The following is an 18,381-nucleotide window of genomic DNA, read 5'->3' as shown; positions in this document are numbered from 1 at the left end:
GTGTGTGATTGCATTTGTGGTTTGTGTGTGTGTGCGTGCTTATGCACGTGCGTGCGTGCGTGCTTATGCACGCATAAACATACATACATACATGTATGTTTACTTGAGATGTGCGTGCTTTCGCACGGCACATTTCAGGTATTTTTTCCTAACGCATGCGCGCTTTATGTGTTCATGCATTGTTTTTTTTATTTTGTACTTGGTTATGTACAGTGTGGTTTTTTTATTATAACAGTGATGTGCGGTTGTTCTTGTGCGATATTCATGAACAACCGTCTCGTTCTCCAACATAAGGGTCTCTTAGATTGTATTCGTTGGGGGGGGGGGAGGTGGCTTCATGTTGAGGGCTTTAAGGGTCAAATTCATTGACCTTTAAAGTGGACTTAGTAATCATCAAATATGAGCCATAATTGGTTTTACTTCGAATTCCTGAGAAATCAGTGTGTGTACCTAAAGGTTAGAAGGTTAACTGATTCAGTCAGATGAAGACACAATCCAGAAACAACGTGTTAACTTAGCTTCTCTTTATAACAATTAAAGAGAAGCTAAGTATGTGAATTTACTTTTAACTTTAAACTGTGATTTTAAAAAGTGATTACAATCATCCCTTTTAAAAGTGATTACGATCATCCCTTTTAAAAGTGATTACGATCATCCCGATCAACGTTTTAAAACTGAGCTTCCTGCGAAATTTTTCGTATATGAAGAGATGCACAATACTTAAAAGAGAAATTTATATAAGTGAAACATAAAAGAGGTTTGTAAAAACACACTAGTGTCCATATTTGGATAGATATGAATTTCCAGTGTTTTATTTTTAGTCATTCAATTCCTAGAATCGTATCCGTAAACACAGTGACAACTTTCTGCGGGTAATACTGTCCAATATTGATTTTTAGCAGTGCAGATATGATTGGTTCGTACTGAGCATGCTCAGTTCAGAATCTACAGGTAACATATGACATTTACACTTTGGCTGTCGTGCGACTTACCTAAGCCGAAATTTCTGTATTACAGTAACAATATATTTACATACAATTCAAAACTGTATATACACAGTACGAATCACATGGAAATTTAATGTCATTGATTGTATTTGGGATTTCGCAGATGAGTATTCAACACTAATGCCAATAATCAACTGTGGTAAATATGGAAGAATTACTTCTAGATATAATGAAGGAGTCGAGCGGTCCCAAAGGGGCACAACTCAGAGAGACTTGTCAGGCAGCTTACGGTAAAACATATGGTGCTCGTAGAGCTTCTATTCTGTATACTGTACATATGTATATATATAAAATTTTACATGACGATTGTAGATTTGCTTTCAACTCAACAAGGAACGACTAGAGATCCTTCGCATGAATTGCGGAGAGTTTGTTTTGTTCCATTGCAAATTGCACTTGAAACTAAGCGGCCTAAATTGATATCGCTCTCACTGAACGGTTTTCATGTAAGGTCACATTTTTTTGAACTTTTTTTTTTATTATGCATACTTATTGATTAAATTAATTTCAGAAAATACTACGCGATGATCGTTTCCACAAAGGCAACGAACCAGAAGATGATTCGTTGTGGCTGCCATCACAACTCCTATGCGCAACTTCTTCCATGGCTTACCATACACAAGAAACTCAAGTACATATTTTATTTTATTTTAACATATTAGCCACAGTGACATTGCAGAGCACTCTAACGCGTCTCTGTGGCCAGATACACAATAATAACACAAATAAAGGTATATAAAACATAAAACATGCGTGCTCGATGATATTTATAATTGATAAAATCAACCGTAGGCGTTTCTCCACAACTACTCAACCAGTTCAGTGCAGTTTACATTTATTTGTATGGGGTTTGGTGCAAACGATCGACAAGCGCCAGACAGACTTAACCACAGATTAACTGGCTGCTTTAAACGCAATTCTCGACTTCACGAATGATAGATTGCACATCAGATGACGAGTAACCTTTTGATGTCCACAGATGCAATTATTAAAATGGTAATTATTAAAATTGAGTTGGATCTTTCTGGCGAGTTTAATAAGGCAAAATTCGGAACTAAGGAATCAGGATTTTACATATTTTATAATATAAAATATATTTTATAATATAAATCATATTTTCACAAATATAAAAGATATAAATAATATAAACTCGGGAATTATAAAAACTTCAATTACCGACCATTACATGATTATGCTACATTATATTTCAATGACACCTCAGACGATAAATCAACATTACAAACAAACTGCTAATACTAATAATGAAATATCTGTTATTAATAATGTATCTTTGATAAATAAATTGTCATCTGAACTTTGGTTAGATATTCTCCAAAATGATAACGTTAACGAGTGCTGTGAAATATTTGAAAATAGATTAACAAAGTATATTAATGACTCGAAAAAAATTATTCAAATAAGAAACTCAGCAAAATTTCGTAAAATCAAACCGTGGATAACATATGGACTAGTGGTATCTATAAAACATAAAGAAAGGCTTTACAAAGAAACAAAAAAAAACCACTAGATATAAAATTAATTAATCATTTTAGAAAATACAAAAATAAATTAGTTTCTCTCATAAAAAATACTAAAGAAAAATATTATAAAAACAAACTTGATGATTCTGAAAACGACAGTAAGAAAGTTTGGATAATAATCAATGAAATTCTGGAAAATAAACAGAAAACTAAAAGTAATACCATAAAAAATATAATACAAAACAAAAATATAATAAACTGTACTGAGGAACCCAAAAAAGGAGCAAACGCTTTTAACGATTTCTTTGCAAATGTTGGAAAGAATCTAGCTGATAAAATTACTGTAAAAAAAAAAAAAAATTATATTGAAAAAACTGCGAACATAGAAACTAAACTAGATCTCTTCGAACCAACCAATCCGTCTGAAATAGTACAAATTATATCAAATATGCGAGGTGGCTCTGCTTCGGGTTTTGATGGTCTCTCCGTAAAAACACTAAAAATAATTAAAAATTACGTTTCTACACCAATCTCTCATATTATAAACAATAGCTTTAAAACGGGAATTTTCCCGATCACATATAAAAAAACCATAATTATTCCAATATTTAAATCTGGTAACCCAGAGGATATCTCTAATTATAGACCTATTTCACTCTTATCAAATATATCGAAAATATTTGAAAAAATTGCTAAAAAAAGACTAACTCAAATGAAAATCAATTCGGATTCACAGAGGGAAAAAGTACCCAAGATGCCATTGCAAAAATTTCATGTATTATCCAGAGTACCTTAGACAAATCAAATAAATGTATAGGAATTTTCATTGACTTAAAAAAAGCATTTGACAGCATTTCCCATAAAAAACTTGTATTAAAATTAAAAGAAAATGGCATTGACCTCATAGCCCTTAAATGGACAGAAAGCTATTTAACAGACAGACCTCAAATTGTAAAATTAAATCAAACATATAGTACACCACTTACAAGTATATTTGGCATTCCTCAAGGCACGGTCCTCGGACCATTACTTTTTCTAATATATGTAAATGACATTTTCCAACAGAAAATAAAGGGTGATTTAATCTCTTATGCAGATGATACTGTATTATTAGTAAAAGGCCAAACTTGGGAAATAGCAAACTTGCAAATGAAGATATTAATACTTTAAAATCATGGTTTGATAATAACCTACTTAATTATAATCCATGATGAAAAATGTGACTATGTAAACTGTAAACTACATGATCCTGTTTGTACTGTAATCAACTCTTCTTCTGAAATTAAATATCTCGGTGTTATCATTGATCAAAACATGAAATGGACAAGCCATATTACAGAGCTAGTAAAGAGAATAAGGAAATGTATATATATATTTGTTAGGTTAAGAAATATTTTAAATGTGAAAATAATAAAAAATGTGTATTATGCCCTTGTCCACTCTCTGCTTATCTATGGAATTATAGGTTGGGGAGGATCCTACAAAAGCAATCTAAATTCAGTAAAAGTTTCGCAAAAAATTATTATAAAAGTAATACTTAAAAAAAACTCTACTTTCTCGACAAAATCGCTTTTTAAACTATTTCCAGTACCAAATATCGATGACATATTTAAGCAAGCTTCCATTATAAAAATGTGTAAAGAAAAAAATAACAAAGAATATCAAGAATTTTATAAACTAATGAGAAATGGAAACCAATTTATCACACCAAATTTTAAAACAACACAAATGCAAAACCATTATATTTTCCAAGCCATAAATAACTATAATAATCTCCCTTCTGAATTGCGCTGTATTGTTAACCAAACAGAACAAGTAAAAAAAATTAAACACTTTTTCAAAAAAAACTTGCACTGAAAAATTTTAATGTAATTTTTATGTAAAAAATATTATAATAGATTTTAAGAATTTATAATAGAATCGTAGCTCCCTTATCAGGCACAAGAGCTACTCTTATCTGATAAGGAATACATGTCCAACTTTGTAATAAACATTATATCCTGTAAATATATGTATATGAATAAAAAAAAAGAAAAAAAAAAAAAAAAAGAAAAGGAGCACAAAACGCATACAGGGTACGTATGTCGGGACTTCGGGTAGATTTCGCTTAGTGTAAGTGCGAGCAGTGCGCACGCATAAGGTACACGTGTCGTTAATCTGTGGTTCAGTCTGTCTGGCGCTTGTCGATCGTTTGCACCGCATCGATTTGTATGTACATATATTTGATTTTGATTTTAAATGTTTTTTATTATTATTAAATTATGTTCACAATGCATCTTATATCAATAATATTTTAATATCTACTAATCATAGCATTATATTATTCTAATTTTAATCTACAGCGTAATAGGAAAAAGAGCTCAAAAACCAAAAACCTGTACATATATATCAAAATTTATCTTCATTTACAATATAAAATTGTATTGATTTAATCATGTTTCACAGATACATATTCTGCGAGTACTATTAGCTCTTGGAATCCGTAACGGGGGTGCTCTGAATGGCCGTTTGGTCTTGTGGGTCGCAGGAAGATGTGCGGAAGCTGCGGCTGCTCCTGCCGTAGCTGCAGCCGCTCGTGCGGCGGCTGCAATGACTATTAGAGCATTTTGTTTATCTTTAGGTTTGTTTATCTTTATACGAAATTGTTCGTATTATAAATGATGTAAATTTTAATTTAAATATATTTATTACAGACGAGGAATGTCAAGAGATCATAAACGAAAACTCTTTGGGTAGAAGCAAAATTTCAGCGGCTGCTTGTTTCAGTGAAATAATACCTATCATGCAATATTTGTGCAGTAGATTATGCGAAACTCAACTGTTAGTTAACATATTAATACTGGTGAACTGAGTATGAATATTTTAGTAAATTGTACAAAAATACAATTTATGTACATCATCTCAATGGTATGTCATAAATTATATATTTATACCGCTCTTTATTTGTCCTGATGATGAAGAATTATCGACGAAACAATTTATCTTCAATGATTTACTTCATTACAAAGATTTTTTTCCTCTTAGTACTCATTTAAAACGATTAGATATTTTAAAGTATACATAATTTTAATATTTATACCGGTGGGCCTATCTGTATAAAAAAAGGTACGTTTCTGTTCTGTTCTCTTTAAAAAAAATATCAAACATAATTAACATTTCAGAAATACTAAAGCCAATGTGACAGCAATATTCTTCCTGGAATGTCTCCTCACTTTGGTTACAAGTTTACCCGAGACCGTCAATAGTAACTCACATTTCACAAATTTTCTATGGCAGAAATTTTGCCCTGCATTGATTTCATTTCTCGGTACACCTAGAGTCGATAAAAACATCAAATCACGGTAATTATTCAATATTTTGGAGCAAAAGCTAGCTAAATTCCACTTAGAACTAAATATCTTTAAAATAATTCTTGCAGTGACGAAGGACACGGTGTCGACGATTCTGGCAGAGGTTCTGGTTCATTAGCCAGTGCACCTAGTTTCAATAGTCAGCAAGCCAAAACAGTTTACAGGTAATTTTCCACATCATTTTTATTCATCAAATGATCTTTTTATTTTATATATTAATAAATTATAGTATCGCTGCACAATTGATCCGTCTTGTGGGATGTATCGGACCCCTGAGGCCGGTTTTAGAAGCGCTGTACCACAGAATGCTCTTATATCCACCAATATCGCATAGAGCTGAAGCACTATCTAGTACTAAAGATTTACTAAGAGATCCAAAGAAATTGTGCTCTCTTTTGACGCTGAAACAATCTAGCATTATAGATCAGCACAGCGACGACATGGCACTAATCCGGTTGTAAGTAGCATTCATATCAAATAAATGTGTATAAGATATGTTTACAATTAATTTGTGCTGCCCTAGAATCATGGATGCCATTGAAGAGTGTGCGACGAGCAGTAATCCGAACGTTTTACTGACAAGTCTTGAATGCATCGTCGGGTTTTTGGAAGCTCTGGAAGAACTTTGCGATGGTAAATACATACCAACGAATGCAACCGAAATAAATAATAAATGGCCTAAATTGGAGGATGCAGATTATAGAGGACCGTTGACTTACCAAAGTCTGGCACGGTTACCAAGCCCTTATAGGTTATGCATTATCAATGTTTTATCTATGTACGTTATATCAGTTCATTATATTGTATTATTACAATTAGAAATGTTTAATTTATAGAGATTTAGTAGCAGAGATGCAAAACAAAATTGAAAATGATGCTTCAGATTCGTCTCGTAAGTATAATACTAATCACTTTTTCGTTTTTCTTTTGGTTGTGGCTAGAAGGCTTTGCACCTGTCGCAGATATAGTACCTGCAAATAGCCAATAATTTTCAGATATAGCACCTGCAAATAGCCACAACCAATATTAATCACTATTTCCTTTTCTTTTATCTACATATGTATATAAAAAGATTGCTTGTTTATATATCTCATGTTTATTGCCATTTTAGATACATCTGGACCCGAAGACAATAGTATTGGAAGTGAAGGCGAATTAGATTCAGATGCAGACAGTGTATTTTTACCATCTCGTCCACACCTTGAATATCAGAAGGATACCATAGATTACTCTGGCAATCACAGTGATGGTTATGAAACGGCAAGAACGAAACATGTTCCCCGCACTCTCAACCTCGGCCGATGTAACATAACAGATTACAATGTAGATGTTGAAAGACAAAACGCTAGACAATTTGTCAAAACTTTACAAAACGTAATGGTACCCAAGTTATTGTCTTTCAGAACATGTGTAGAGGTAAATATCACTGTCAATCATTAATATTATATTTATTATAAAATAAACTTGATACGATAAAACTATAGGTGGATGAATCGATGCAAGACTTTGCATCAAAGTGTTGCCAGTTCAACGCAGCTCGTTCTCCGTCTAACGCTACTATTATGAACGCAGACGGCATATATTTGGCAACGTATTCTTCACTCTTACTAAATCTGAAGCTTATATTCTCGGGATATTACAAAGGAGAGAGTGTATGTTGTTGTTTGAATATATTTTATGGCATAGCTAGTGATGTGATGCTAAATTTTGTATGTATTTTTAGACGACAATACCCCTATCTGAAGACGAGTTTGTTGAAGAAGTACATGGAAGTGGAGTTTTAGTGTATCTGTCAGCGACATGGTTATGTGAAGTGTATCAGCAAGTGATAACAACGTCAATTTTAGAAGTTGGTGGATATGAGCCATCGGCTCAAGAGCACAACGCTCTCGTTAACTTATTGATAGGTACGCTTTAATTATTTTCTTTAAATCTAATCATTTCTGAAACTTATTCCTTATTTATAAAGCTCTGTAACAAAAATTTTAATGTTAACAGACTATGGAGGAATTGGACCCAGTCAAGTAATGTGCGACTGGCAAAGACTAAAAGAAGTATCAATGCCGAGTTCTCATTTGAGTGAAAATGTAGAAAAGACGGCAGCTTTAAAATTAGCAAGGAGGTTCTTATTTACTATTTTAATCATTTTTACACATGCTGATTCATTGTTCAAAGTTTTCGTACTGTGGCATCTACCCACATTACTTATTTTTAATAATACTTGTTAAATATTACTTTAAATTACATGGTGCAGCATTGAGTGTCTAATTTATTTCATTATAATGTATTTTAGATTATTGACTTGTATGTGGGATTCAATGGTGACGTTATTGAGTGCATCTTTAGTAGGAAAATATTTCAGCACTGAAAACGGTGTCAACTCCAGAGTAAAGTTACGCAAATTACTTCCGCGCAAAACCAGGTTTTCTTCAAAGAAAGAAAAAGCTAGAGATAATTGCGTGACTTTATCTTTAGAAGGACTCCATAAGGTACATTTTATCGGTAATTTAATCCCATTTGATGCTGTAATGATGCTAAAACTATTCTCAATTGTATTAAAGGCGGCTAGAATCAGCAACACACTCCGCCTGCAAAACCGATGCAGTAGTCTATTATCGCTGCTTTCTAATTCGGCTTGCTCTGAACCACCTTCGTCAAAAATCTTATCAGCTCATGCGCTATCACTAGACGTCCTCATTACAGGTAAAATCCATATGCATATATCAATGCTTTTGTAGCTTAAAAATGAAAAAAATTAACATTCTTCTTTTATAGGCGGTCTTGAGCTCGGGTCACATGCCGTGGATTGTTGGAAGCACATCTTCACCGCTTGCCAATATGTGTATCGACTGGAGCATACACTTTTCGGTCAACAGTGTAATACTACAACGCCGTTGATAACGTTGCAAACTTCCCGAAACAAAACGGTATCCTTTACCCAAAATTCATCAGGAAATTTTCTGAGTGACCGACTTCATCAAAGCTTCAACCTAAATCAAAATCAGGGAGATGATGAAACTTGGTATATATTACAATACTACTTTTAAAATCTGCTATACAGTTCTAATATGTATTGATTGTGTGTGTTCTCTTCCGTTTGCTGTGAAAATTTAAGCTTGATTAATTTCTTTCATTATACATAAATGTCAATGATAAAAATCAATATGCCAAAAGTTTTTAAAGAACTATAGCCGTGAAGGTGCGATGTTCTTTGAAGGGGTCACCAGTTATAGGACGGGTTAAAGGTTTCGACCGTTTCTCGGCCTATGGAAACTCAGTTGAGTTTGAAAGAGGATCGTTTATTTTTGTTCAATTGTTACAATGGTTATTGTATGTACGAAGAGGTTGAGCTTCGGAGAAGTGGTCTGTTTGAACTCCAGAGGTTCACTCTTGTGTTGGGACCTGGTACGTCGCTTTATATACGTTCTGGCTTGAAGCGTGCCGCGTGCAGATGCTTTGTCTTCGTTTTCAGGAAACGTGTTGACCTATTTTCGAGGCGCGTGCTTTATAGCTGTGGGGTCAGCGCCAGGACGTCGTTCGTTTGAGAATGCGGGCATGTGCCACGCGTTAATGACTGCCACGTGTAAACGATTTTCAGGCATGTGTTGCGGTCGCCTGATGACATCACTGTTGGGTTTCGCTCGTTTTACGATCGAGCGATGAACTATTTCTTCTGTAAAGGTCAAAGGGGACGTTGCTCTTGAGTTATGCATGTTTGTACAGGATCGATGATGTGATCACTGGTTTTGATTCGTAATAGCACAAGTTGTGCCATATTCCTACAGAACTTAAGTTAATCAAGCTTAAATCTTGGTGAGACACTAAAATAAATAAATAAAACCAATTGCATGTTCCAATTTCAGTATTGATGTGTACAATTTTCTTCAATCGAATATTGAAAGTTCTACAATCAATAATAAGATGTCTGTTGCTTCCATTATACAAAAATGTAATCAAGAGGTAATTTAAACTGTTCTTAAAAATCAGTAATCTCAGACAATACTTTGTAATAATGGTATTTAACAATAATTTTACTTACAGACAAACAAATCTACTCCTTATGGTTTCATATGTGGTACTGATGCTGCTAAAGTGTGCTGTACCTTATCCCAGCATGTTGACGCTCTATTCAGCGACGCAGCAAGCAAGCTGAATCTTCCAGCACTGTGCGGTTTCCTTGAACAATTATGCCTAGCATCTGAGAAACAGGTTCTTATTTTACACTATTTACTATTTTCTTATTTTACACTATTTGTAAAACGTGAAATTTATAAATGAAATGTTACAGTTAAGTCTTGAAGGACTACGTGCCGAGCAGACAGTGGGCCGTTGGTGGAAGGGTGCCAATAGTGTACGCTCTACAAGCAACATAGTCAACGGAGGAGGTCTCTTGAGTCGTGTTGGAGATGTAACATTGCAGTGTTTAAAAGCTCCGAGACCTCTAGCTCATCATATGGCCGTGTGGACAATTGTCGGACCTCATTTCATGAAGGTATTGATTACATACAAATACTAATAATGTTTTCATGTTAGCGTGATTATTAATGACATGGATTTTGCAGGCTGCTTGTAACAAAGACAGACGAATATCGAAGAAAGCAATTCAATGTATACACGATGCGGTTACGATGCTACTAAACGAGCAGATTGAATTGCCACATTTTCATTTCAACGAAGCTCTGTTGAAGCCTTTCGAAAATCTATTGTGCTTGGAATTGTGCGATAGTGATGTTCAGGTACTGATAGTTTCATTCAGCTAAAAGCTAATTTCAGAAATTGTCCGCTTCAAGTTGTCTTGTCCCCTTCTGGGTCATTATTGCGTTGCAGGCATAGATGTAGAATAACCTAGATATGCCATTACATACAAATTTCGTTGGAGATCTTGTCGCCATTAACTGAAGGGTGCGGGGGGTTTAACTAGCGGGGAAGTGGTGAAAAAAAAGGAAGGAACGCAGTGGTCAGTAAATTAAATTAATAAAGCCATAATTAAGAAAAAAATATTTAGCTATACACACTTTATTAAACTACAAATGTATGTTACTATAATAAAACCATCATTAACTATTACAATACTTTAACATTAGTAACTTCCACAAGTATCAATTTTAAAGCTGACACTTTAATATTTAGTTCATTGTTTGTAGTTTTAAACTTAATGTCGATTTCTGAATTTCCTTCAGTGCCAACAAGATGTACGCGTGCATTTAGTGACACCTGTGGCAGAGGTTGTCGACCGCTGTTCCATCAATGCATAGAACACTACATACATCGCGCCGATATTTCATTAATGTTAAAATACTACTCTAATTGAAGACATTATATATTAATTCTTACATATGATGTGTGATGCCATCCGCCTTTTTATTTTTTCTTGAGTAATTGTAACACAATTTCACTGAAAACGTTCGCATTTTCGAAACATGTCAATCGACCTTCCTACTTAGAAGCTAACTAGCTACTGAGAGAGAGTGTGCATGATCTGTACTTTTTTTTTGTGTGTGCATGGTCCAACAGGGTAATCGGCTTAGAGCGTAAGGGCGTATCTATGGTATTCTATATCTATGGTTGCAGGCGAAATTCTTTTGAAATTTGAAACTAATTTCCTTATCGCTGTGCACTATTTTTTATAAAAAATGATTTAAATTACCAATTTAACATTCGTAGTGTCCCAGAAGTAAAATGTTTTAAAGAGAATCCAATTATTTTTAATCCATCGTAAATTGTGACCAAATATGTGATTTTACCCTCAAATATTCAAACAAAATAGCATTCTAAAATTGAATATATCAGCTAGGCTCCGTTATTACAAACGACTGGTAATTAAAATCAATATATTTTCAGGAACAAATAATATCATGCATATGTGAATTCGTCGAAGCAAACCAGACAGAGATCAAATCCGGCTGGCGACCTTTATTTGGAACATTGCGAGCGGCCCACAATTCCAATCAATACTCTTCAGTACTCGAAATTTTCAGAGTATTCCTCAATACAGACAACACCTTAGTATTTGCAAACGCAGCTGTTGACTGTATACTCTGCTTGCTGAGCTACATCCGAGGTTCCAACTTCAATGCAATGTACAACGGCACCGATTCAAGCAGCGAAGACTCACCGGACAGGTCGGCAAAGATGATGTTCAACTTATCGCACATATTTGTGAACAAGAGCTCAAAATCAGACACGATCAACCTCGCTGCGGACCAGCCTGTCATGACCTTCGAGATTTGCAAAGAATCTTTGAGATACATCGAGAGTTGTGCTGAAATACTCGGCATGATGTTCAGCATGCCCAAGTGTCCAACTTTCAACACGGCCCACAGGGTCAACATTGACATGCCTTTACAAGTCGTCGATGCCTTGTTTCCAAAATCTGCTCTTCACGTTAAGCAATTCACTAACACGCCAGATAACGATATCAACGTCATATCGTACAGGATTTTGAGTACCAGTTTGCCGAGCTCTCAAACGATTCATTTTTCACTGTCCAAGTTGGATAGGCCGAGCGGTGTGTTGAAAGTCTGGCATCTGCTACTCGACGGTTTGGTTTCGGCTTCGATAAGTTGTCCTCAGCAATATCAGGCAGCTGCTCTTGAGACACTGTTCAAAGTTTTGCAGGATATGATGGTCATTCCAGGTCCGATCTTTGGATTATACAGTTTGAACCATCTGCTGTTTCCGGCCATGCAAAACTGGTTGCGACAAGTCAACAAGAACGGTACTTGGGAAACGTTCACGTCAAACTTTAAACAATGCTGTGGAATGGCTACAGATCTTATAGTAAAATACTTGCATCACTTACAAGAGAGTACTAGCGATAATTCATACAGTAAATCAAAGTCGTCGACTCAAACAACCGATGAGATCAATGAAAACAATGAAGTAAAAGCATTGACGTTTGCTTTGAAGCAGCTTTTGCTAATTTTAGTCGAATGTATTTCTCAACCGCATGAAATTATAGCTAGGTTAGGTGCTTCTTGTATACGGCACATCATATTAACCTCCGGAAACCTCTTAACGCATCAACAGTGGGAGATCACATGCACTAGTTTGCATAGAGCATGCAATGCTAGCTTGACGCCACTGCAACAACTCACTTTAGCCTTTGAGGAAGACTCCAACAGCTTCTACGGCGATTTAGCCATAGTAAAAGTAGCCGCAAGGTGCGACAGTTCAATCAACGACAATGTCCGACTACATTCAATGGCTCAACAAGTGTTCTTCTATGACTATAGCAAAGAGCATTCTATAAACGCAAACAGCTTACAACAAAACCACGGTAGATACCAATATCAAAGCCAAGCTATGAAGAATTTAGTATTGACAGATGATAGAAGTTACATATTCCTTTTGTATCCGCAAGATGCTGTCACAGCTCCAAACCCAGACGTGCACTTAATACGAATCCCTTTAAAAAGTCTAGTCATAGGTCTGCTAGCACATCAAATCTTAGTGCAAATAATAGCTACGGTGCTTTTACAACAGTCATCGAATATGATACCGTTGAATCACATCTTACTAGACACGTTCAAAGCTTCTGGTTTGGTTTTGAATAAAAAGTACACCCTCAACTATCACAATCTGGACATTCTGTTCAAATGTTTAGACATGTCGTACAAGAGGACCATAGCGTTTGATATGAGACCAGGCCTCAAGTTTTTGGTGCAGAAAGTGTCCAATCTCGAGAATGCAGCCAATCTTTACAAGCACACGACAGCTGCATGGATCATCAAAACAATGGCTCTAACCGAAATGCTGTGCGTGCTCAAATCTAAGCAGATATACAATTGCAAGAACAGCAAGTACGTGAGCAAGTGTGTGGATTTGAAGAACTCTTGGGATATACTGTGCGATTTGTATATTAACTCGATAGAAGTTGACTGTGTCGCCGCTGATCTTGCAAACAGTGAAAAATCTGCTAGTGTTCACGAGGAAAATATGAATTCTTTAGATGTTTTGGATTCGTCCGACAGCGAACTGCCAACCGAGACAACGAATCCTCCGCAAGACAAAGATTCTGATGGTAATGAAGTTCCGGCACCAAAACCGTTCACATTCAGCGATTTCCGCAAAGAGCCCGTCACTTCAACCAACGAAGAAAACGTTGGAGAAAACAAAGTGGATGAACCAGATCTTAATGAAAACGACTCCTCAAATATAAACAATAAAGTTTGCGACACGTACAAAATAGACATAGACGAAAGTTCCCAATTCAAAAAGTTCAATAGACTAAGCGTTAACGACGTGCATCCTTCGGTGAAGATTAATAATATTCGGAACAACAATCCTAATGTTGAACCTATATTGCCAGCTCAACCGATTCCTCCAGAAATCGAACAGGAAAGAATACATAGTATTAGTAAGGTAGGTATGAGGGTGGATTAATAATTACATCGTCATATGTATCGTATGCAGGCCCGGCCCGAGGGTATATGGCGTCCCTAGGCAGATTGCTTTCAGCACCCCTCCCCCATTAAATTTTTAAACAATAAATTTCATGAAAGTTCTTAAAATTTTATGTCAAGAAAAATATATCAATATAAAAAAAAAAATATTTTAATTTTTTATTCAAAATGGGCACGTTTTATGTATAAAAAATGAATAAAATTCAGATAACTATGAATAAATTCAGTCATGAAGACATTCATTTATATTCAACAATGAATTGAAGAATTTTATACAGTGACATTTCTTCTTTCGAATATGATTGGTTAAGATATTTAATTTCGTGAAGCAAATCCAACCCTGATATTTATGTATATATACATACATATGTTTCAGCGCTATTTTATATAAAATACAATTCCAAATTACCATATATACTGACAAAAGTTTGCTGTTTTACAAGTTCTATTCGTAAGTCGTTGGTATTTGACAGCCAACTTCCTGCGTTCCTCGTAAATAAATAAATTTTTTCAATCAGTATTGTTACTTAGTTAAATTAAGTTGAATATAGAATGTTTCATAAGTTCAAATAAAACCATTTTTTTTTAATTTTTTCAATTTAATGATCAAAAAAAAGAAAAATGGGGGCGCCTCGCAGCGCCCTTGTCTATGGCGCCCTATGAACGTGCCTATACTGCTGTACCTTTGAGCTGGCCTTGATCATATGTACAAATGTGAATGTTTGAACTTGATTGGTCGGTCCTTGCATTGCCAATGTATTCTTAAAATTCGATTTGTTTGTAGAAAAAGCATTGTCATCAATGCTATACTGAGTTTCATTTATGTAGTCACTATGAGGAAGACCCCTTTGGCCAGTTTTTCACTAACATAAAATGTTTAAGTAGTCAAAACTATGGATATCTAGAAAATATGAAGAATAATCAATATATTTTGCAACTTTTATCAGAGCCGGAACTATACATTTTTAATCATAAGCTAAATGCTTCTCTCACTAGTGAGAGAATTGTTGTTTATCCATGTCAACAGCAACTAACCAATCAATTTCAAACCTTCGAAAAAATGACGATAACGTTAATATAATTGTTTTTCATCCAACCCCACTATCTCCTTAAAATATGTTAATTTGATCAGACCATATGAAAATAATACGTTATGTCTATTTCAGGATACGGAGGCGAAGCGAATAGCATTCGCCAATACTCTCGCAGCCTATTTAGAATTGGTTTTAACTTTTCCCAATGATGAGTTTGAAATGATAGCGTCGGCGCTCAGCGATGGACTGTCTCGGTTGTTGGAGTACGCTCAGGACTCGTTGCTTTTGCAGAGAATAGATGCTTTCGCAAATAGAAAGGATACAGTGTGATTTTTCGGAGCGCATTTGTAAAAATGCGCTCTCTTAACTTTTTCTCAATTCCATCTTTAATTCAATTACAAGCTCGTTGCCAGCTTACGATAACTAATGTTCTCTACATATATACATACATATATATATATATAGCATGGATAATTTGCTAGTGCAAAGTATTCTTTTTCAATTATATGTACTTATATTTTTATATGTGATTTCTCAATTACAATATAAAATGATAAATTCTCTTTGTGAATTGTTGACTCTCAATTGTATACTATAAGGGTGTTCTTGTACAGAAAAGAAGTATAGTGCTTCCAAACAACTATTGATTTTAATAAATGTGAAATTCAATGTGTACATTTGTATTATTTATTTTATATACATTTAAAGTCATAGAGTTAAAACGAATTCATTTCATGAATATATATAATACATACATATCTTTAGAATTTTATCAATAAAAAACTGACAAAGCAACCTCTTCGGAAATATTAATATCATCGGTCAATCGGCTGGAAGTCGTCGCTGCTGAAAAACGGACATCCTCCACTTCTTCTTCGTCTTCAAGATTGAATAAGAAGCCGTCATCTTCGTATGTCGAAAAGTAAAATTCCGGTTGATTCCACGATATCGGATTAGAGATCTTCATATGATTTTCAGTCGACATGTGTGTAAGTAAAGTCTCGTTGTTTGAAAATTCCTCGTTGCATTCAATGCATCTCATAAAATGTGTTTGTCTTCTAATATAGTTGACCATTTTCAATTTATCATAAAAAATTTGATTTTTAGTCAATGCATCAAAGTCAAAACCGTGCTTAGTTTTCATGTGAGAAATTATATCTGCATAAATACTTTGAGAATGTTTACAAAGGAGACAAACTATAGACATGCTTTCTTTCTCATCCCAATCTGACCAATTGGTGTCGCTATCGGAACTGGATTCTTCTTTAGCTTTTTTAGAATTGCTATTGTTTCCACTGTTTATCGATTTCTTTTTTTGGTTTTTCAATCCCACGTTCTTCAAATACGACTGCCAATTTTTACCCAATTCTAAATAATTACTAACGAAAAACACATCATACTCTTTATTATTTGGATTTATTCGCTTATGTCCTTTCTTTCTCATGTGTTCTTTCAGAATAACTCTGTCTTTGAAAAACTTTTCACAATATACGCAAATGCAATTAACTAACTTGTCGTTCAATTTTTCTATTAAATCAGCAGTAAATATGAGATTATCAAACTTTGCAATGTAAAAATTATGCTTTTCATGCAAGTGTATGAGGAAATCAGACCGAGTTCCTTTGACGACAGTTCTACAAAACAAACACTCTCTTTCGTACGATTTATCGTCACGTTCTAATTTCTGGTGGGCTAATATTTTTTCTAGTCTAGTCTGTTGCAAATCCCTTCGCAATTGACTGTCCTCGGGAAGAACGTCGCTTAAAAGATAATATTTTTGATCCTTGGCAACGAGATCTCCGGATTTTGTATCGACAAGCATTGTGGTGCAATACTCAGCAAGGTCTTTTTCTGAAATGATTACATTATACATGAATTTAAGTGAACGTCGTGAACTCAACGTAAGTATTGAATAGAACATACCAGCAAACTTTCGTCTCCAAAATTCGATATAGTCACCAAGCGATGCAATTTTATCGACGTCTGCTACGACAAGTTGATGTCGCAATAGTAGATGCTGCAACAGGGGCTGAGCCTCTGACGGTATGGAGAATTCCAGTTCACATTGAGGTATAGGGCAGAGCACCGACTGTGTAGATCGCAGCACTTCTTCAAGTGGGGGCACACGCTCCACGCCACTTCCACAAAGGACCAGAGGATCTACTACCCCTGCACACATCGTGTATAACCTAACGCACTTGACGTCTACCAGCTGTCAAATGTCAAATCTTATGAATAAAAATAAAATTTAACGGCCATAGCCTAAATGTTGTATTCTAAATTATCTAAAATAATAAATGATTTAACTATAATATAAAATTAATATTTTCAATTTTAAAATATCATTGCATCCAATTGTACCGTTGACATAAAAAATAGTATTTTATTTATTTATATTTTTAAATCGAGGCCATCTCTAAAAAGTGACATCTCTCTTCTACACTAGACCGTAGCATAATCGAACAATAAATATTTATATTTATGTTTAGGAATATAGCACGACTTGTGCTATTACGAATCAAAACTAGTGATCTCATCATCGATCCTGTACAAACATGCATAGCTCAAGGGCAACGTCCCCTTCGACCATTTCAGAAGAAAGAGTTCATCGCTTAATCGTAAAACGAACGAGCCCCAACAGTGATGTCATCAGGCAACCGTAACACATCCCTAAAACACGTGTCAACAGGTCAACACGTGTCCTGGAAACGAAGACAAAGCATCCGCACGCGGCACGCTTCAAGCCAGAACGTATATAAAGCGACGCACCAGCTCCCAACACCAGAGTGAACCTCTGGAGTTCAACCACTTCTCCGAAGCTCAACCTCTTCGTACATACAATAACCATTGTAACAATTAAACAAAAATAAACGATCCTCTTCCAAACTAAACAGCATGTGTTTCGTTAGGCCGGGATACAGTCAAAATAATGAATACACATTCGTAATGAACGATTCGATGATTATTCCGCACAAAGCAATCTCGCACACATCTGGTATCCGAAAATTTTATCCATCAAGAGTCACCCACGTAAACTATCATACTAACGAGAGCTCTAGTGCCAGGTACTCCGTAATCCCGATTTCCGTGGCAACGTTTGTTGT

At 35.1% G+C, this 18,381-nt stretch overlaps 3 protein-coding genes across 3 annotated transcripts in view; 2 read left to right on the top strand and 1 right to left on the bottom strand.

Moving 5' to 3' along the window:
* Positions 1-18,381, top strand: part of LOC143914530 (uncharacterized) — a 98,231-nt gene that overhangs the window by 15,990 nt on the left and 63,860 nt on the right. The gene's annotated exons all lie outside the window — the stretch shown is intronic.
* LOC143914526 (brefeldin A-inhibited guanine nucleotide-exchange protein 3) lies at positions 901-16,067 on the top strand. The gene is made up of 24 exons (XM_077434788.1): positions 901-951; positions 1,111-1,237; positions 1,320-1,453; positions 1,519-1,638; positions 4,934-5,108; positions 5,182-5,308; positions 5,650-5,829; positions 5,907-6,002; positions 6,068-6,295; positions 6,362-6,589; positions 6,675-6,730; positions 6,950-7,254; positions 7,323-7,490; positions 7,562-7,745; positions 7,837-7,960; positions 8,132-8,327; positions 8,400-8,541; positions 8,614-8,860; positions 9,702-9,798; positions 9,880-10,047; positions 10,127-10,330; positions 10,401-10,574; positions 11,680-14,202; positions 15,410-16,067. Exons 2-24 carry the CDS (start codon positions 1,153-1,155, stop codon positions 15,605-15,607), a joined length of 6,159 nt encoding a protein of 2,052 aa, XP_077290914.1. The 5' UTR covers positions 901-951; positions 1,111-1,152; the 3' UTR covers positions 15,608-16,067.
* Positions 15,576-17,516, bottom strand: LOC143914528 (zinc finger protein 277). The gene is made up of 2 exons (XM_077434790.1): positions 17,201-17,516; positions 15,576-17,128 (listed from the first exon to the last, which is right to left on the bottom strand). The coding sequence occupies exons 1-2, from the start codon at positions 17,454-17,456 to the stop codon at positions 16,050-16,052; spliced, it is 1,335 nt and encodes a 444-aa protein (XP_077290916.1). The 5' UTR covers positions 17,457-17,516; the 3' UTR covers positions 15,576-16,049.

Source organism: Arctopsyche grandis, chromosome 7 (genome assembly GCF_051622035.1).
Source record: "Arctopsyche grandis isolate Sample6627 chromosome 7, ASM5162203v2, whole genome shotgun sequence".
Classification (NCBI taxonomy): Eukaryota; Metazoa; Arthropoda; class Insecta; order Trichoptera; family Hydropsychidae; genus Arctopsyche; species Arctopsyche grandis.
Note: the sequence above shows the minus strand (reverse complement) of the source record. Positions and strands in the feature narration are given on the sequence as shown.

Excerpts from the sequence above, each read along its gene's own strand:
- LOC143914526 (XM_077434788.1), top strand. The coding sequence starts at position 1,153 with ATGGAAGAATTACTTCTAGATATAATGAAGGAGTCGAGCGGTCCCAAA. Across the intron at positions 7,491-7,561 it reads GATATTACAAAGGAGAGAGT|ACGACAATACCCCTATCTGA; the intron begins GTATGTTGTTGT and ends ATGTATTTTTAG. Across the intron at positions 10,048-10,126 it reads GCCTAGCATCTGAGAAACAG|TTAAGTCTTGAAGGACTACG; the intron begins GTTCTTATTTTA and ends GAAATGTTACAG.
- LOC143914528 (XM_077434790.1), bottom strand. The coding sequence starts at position 17,456 with ATGTGTGCAGGGGTAGTAGATCCTCTGGTCCTTTGTGGAAGTGGCGTG. Across the intron at positions 17,129-17,200 it reads TTGGAGACGAAAGTTTGCTG|AAAAAGACCTTGCTGAGTAT; the intron begins GTATGTTCTATT and ends TAATCATTTCAG.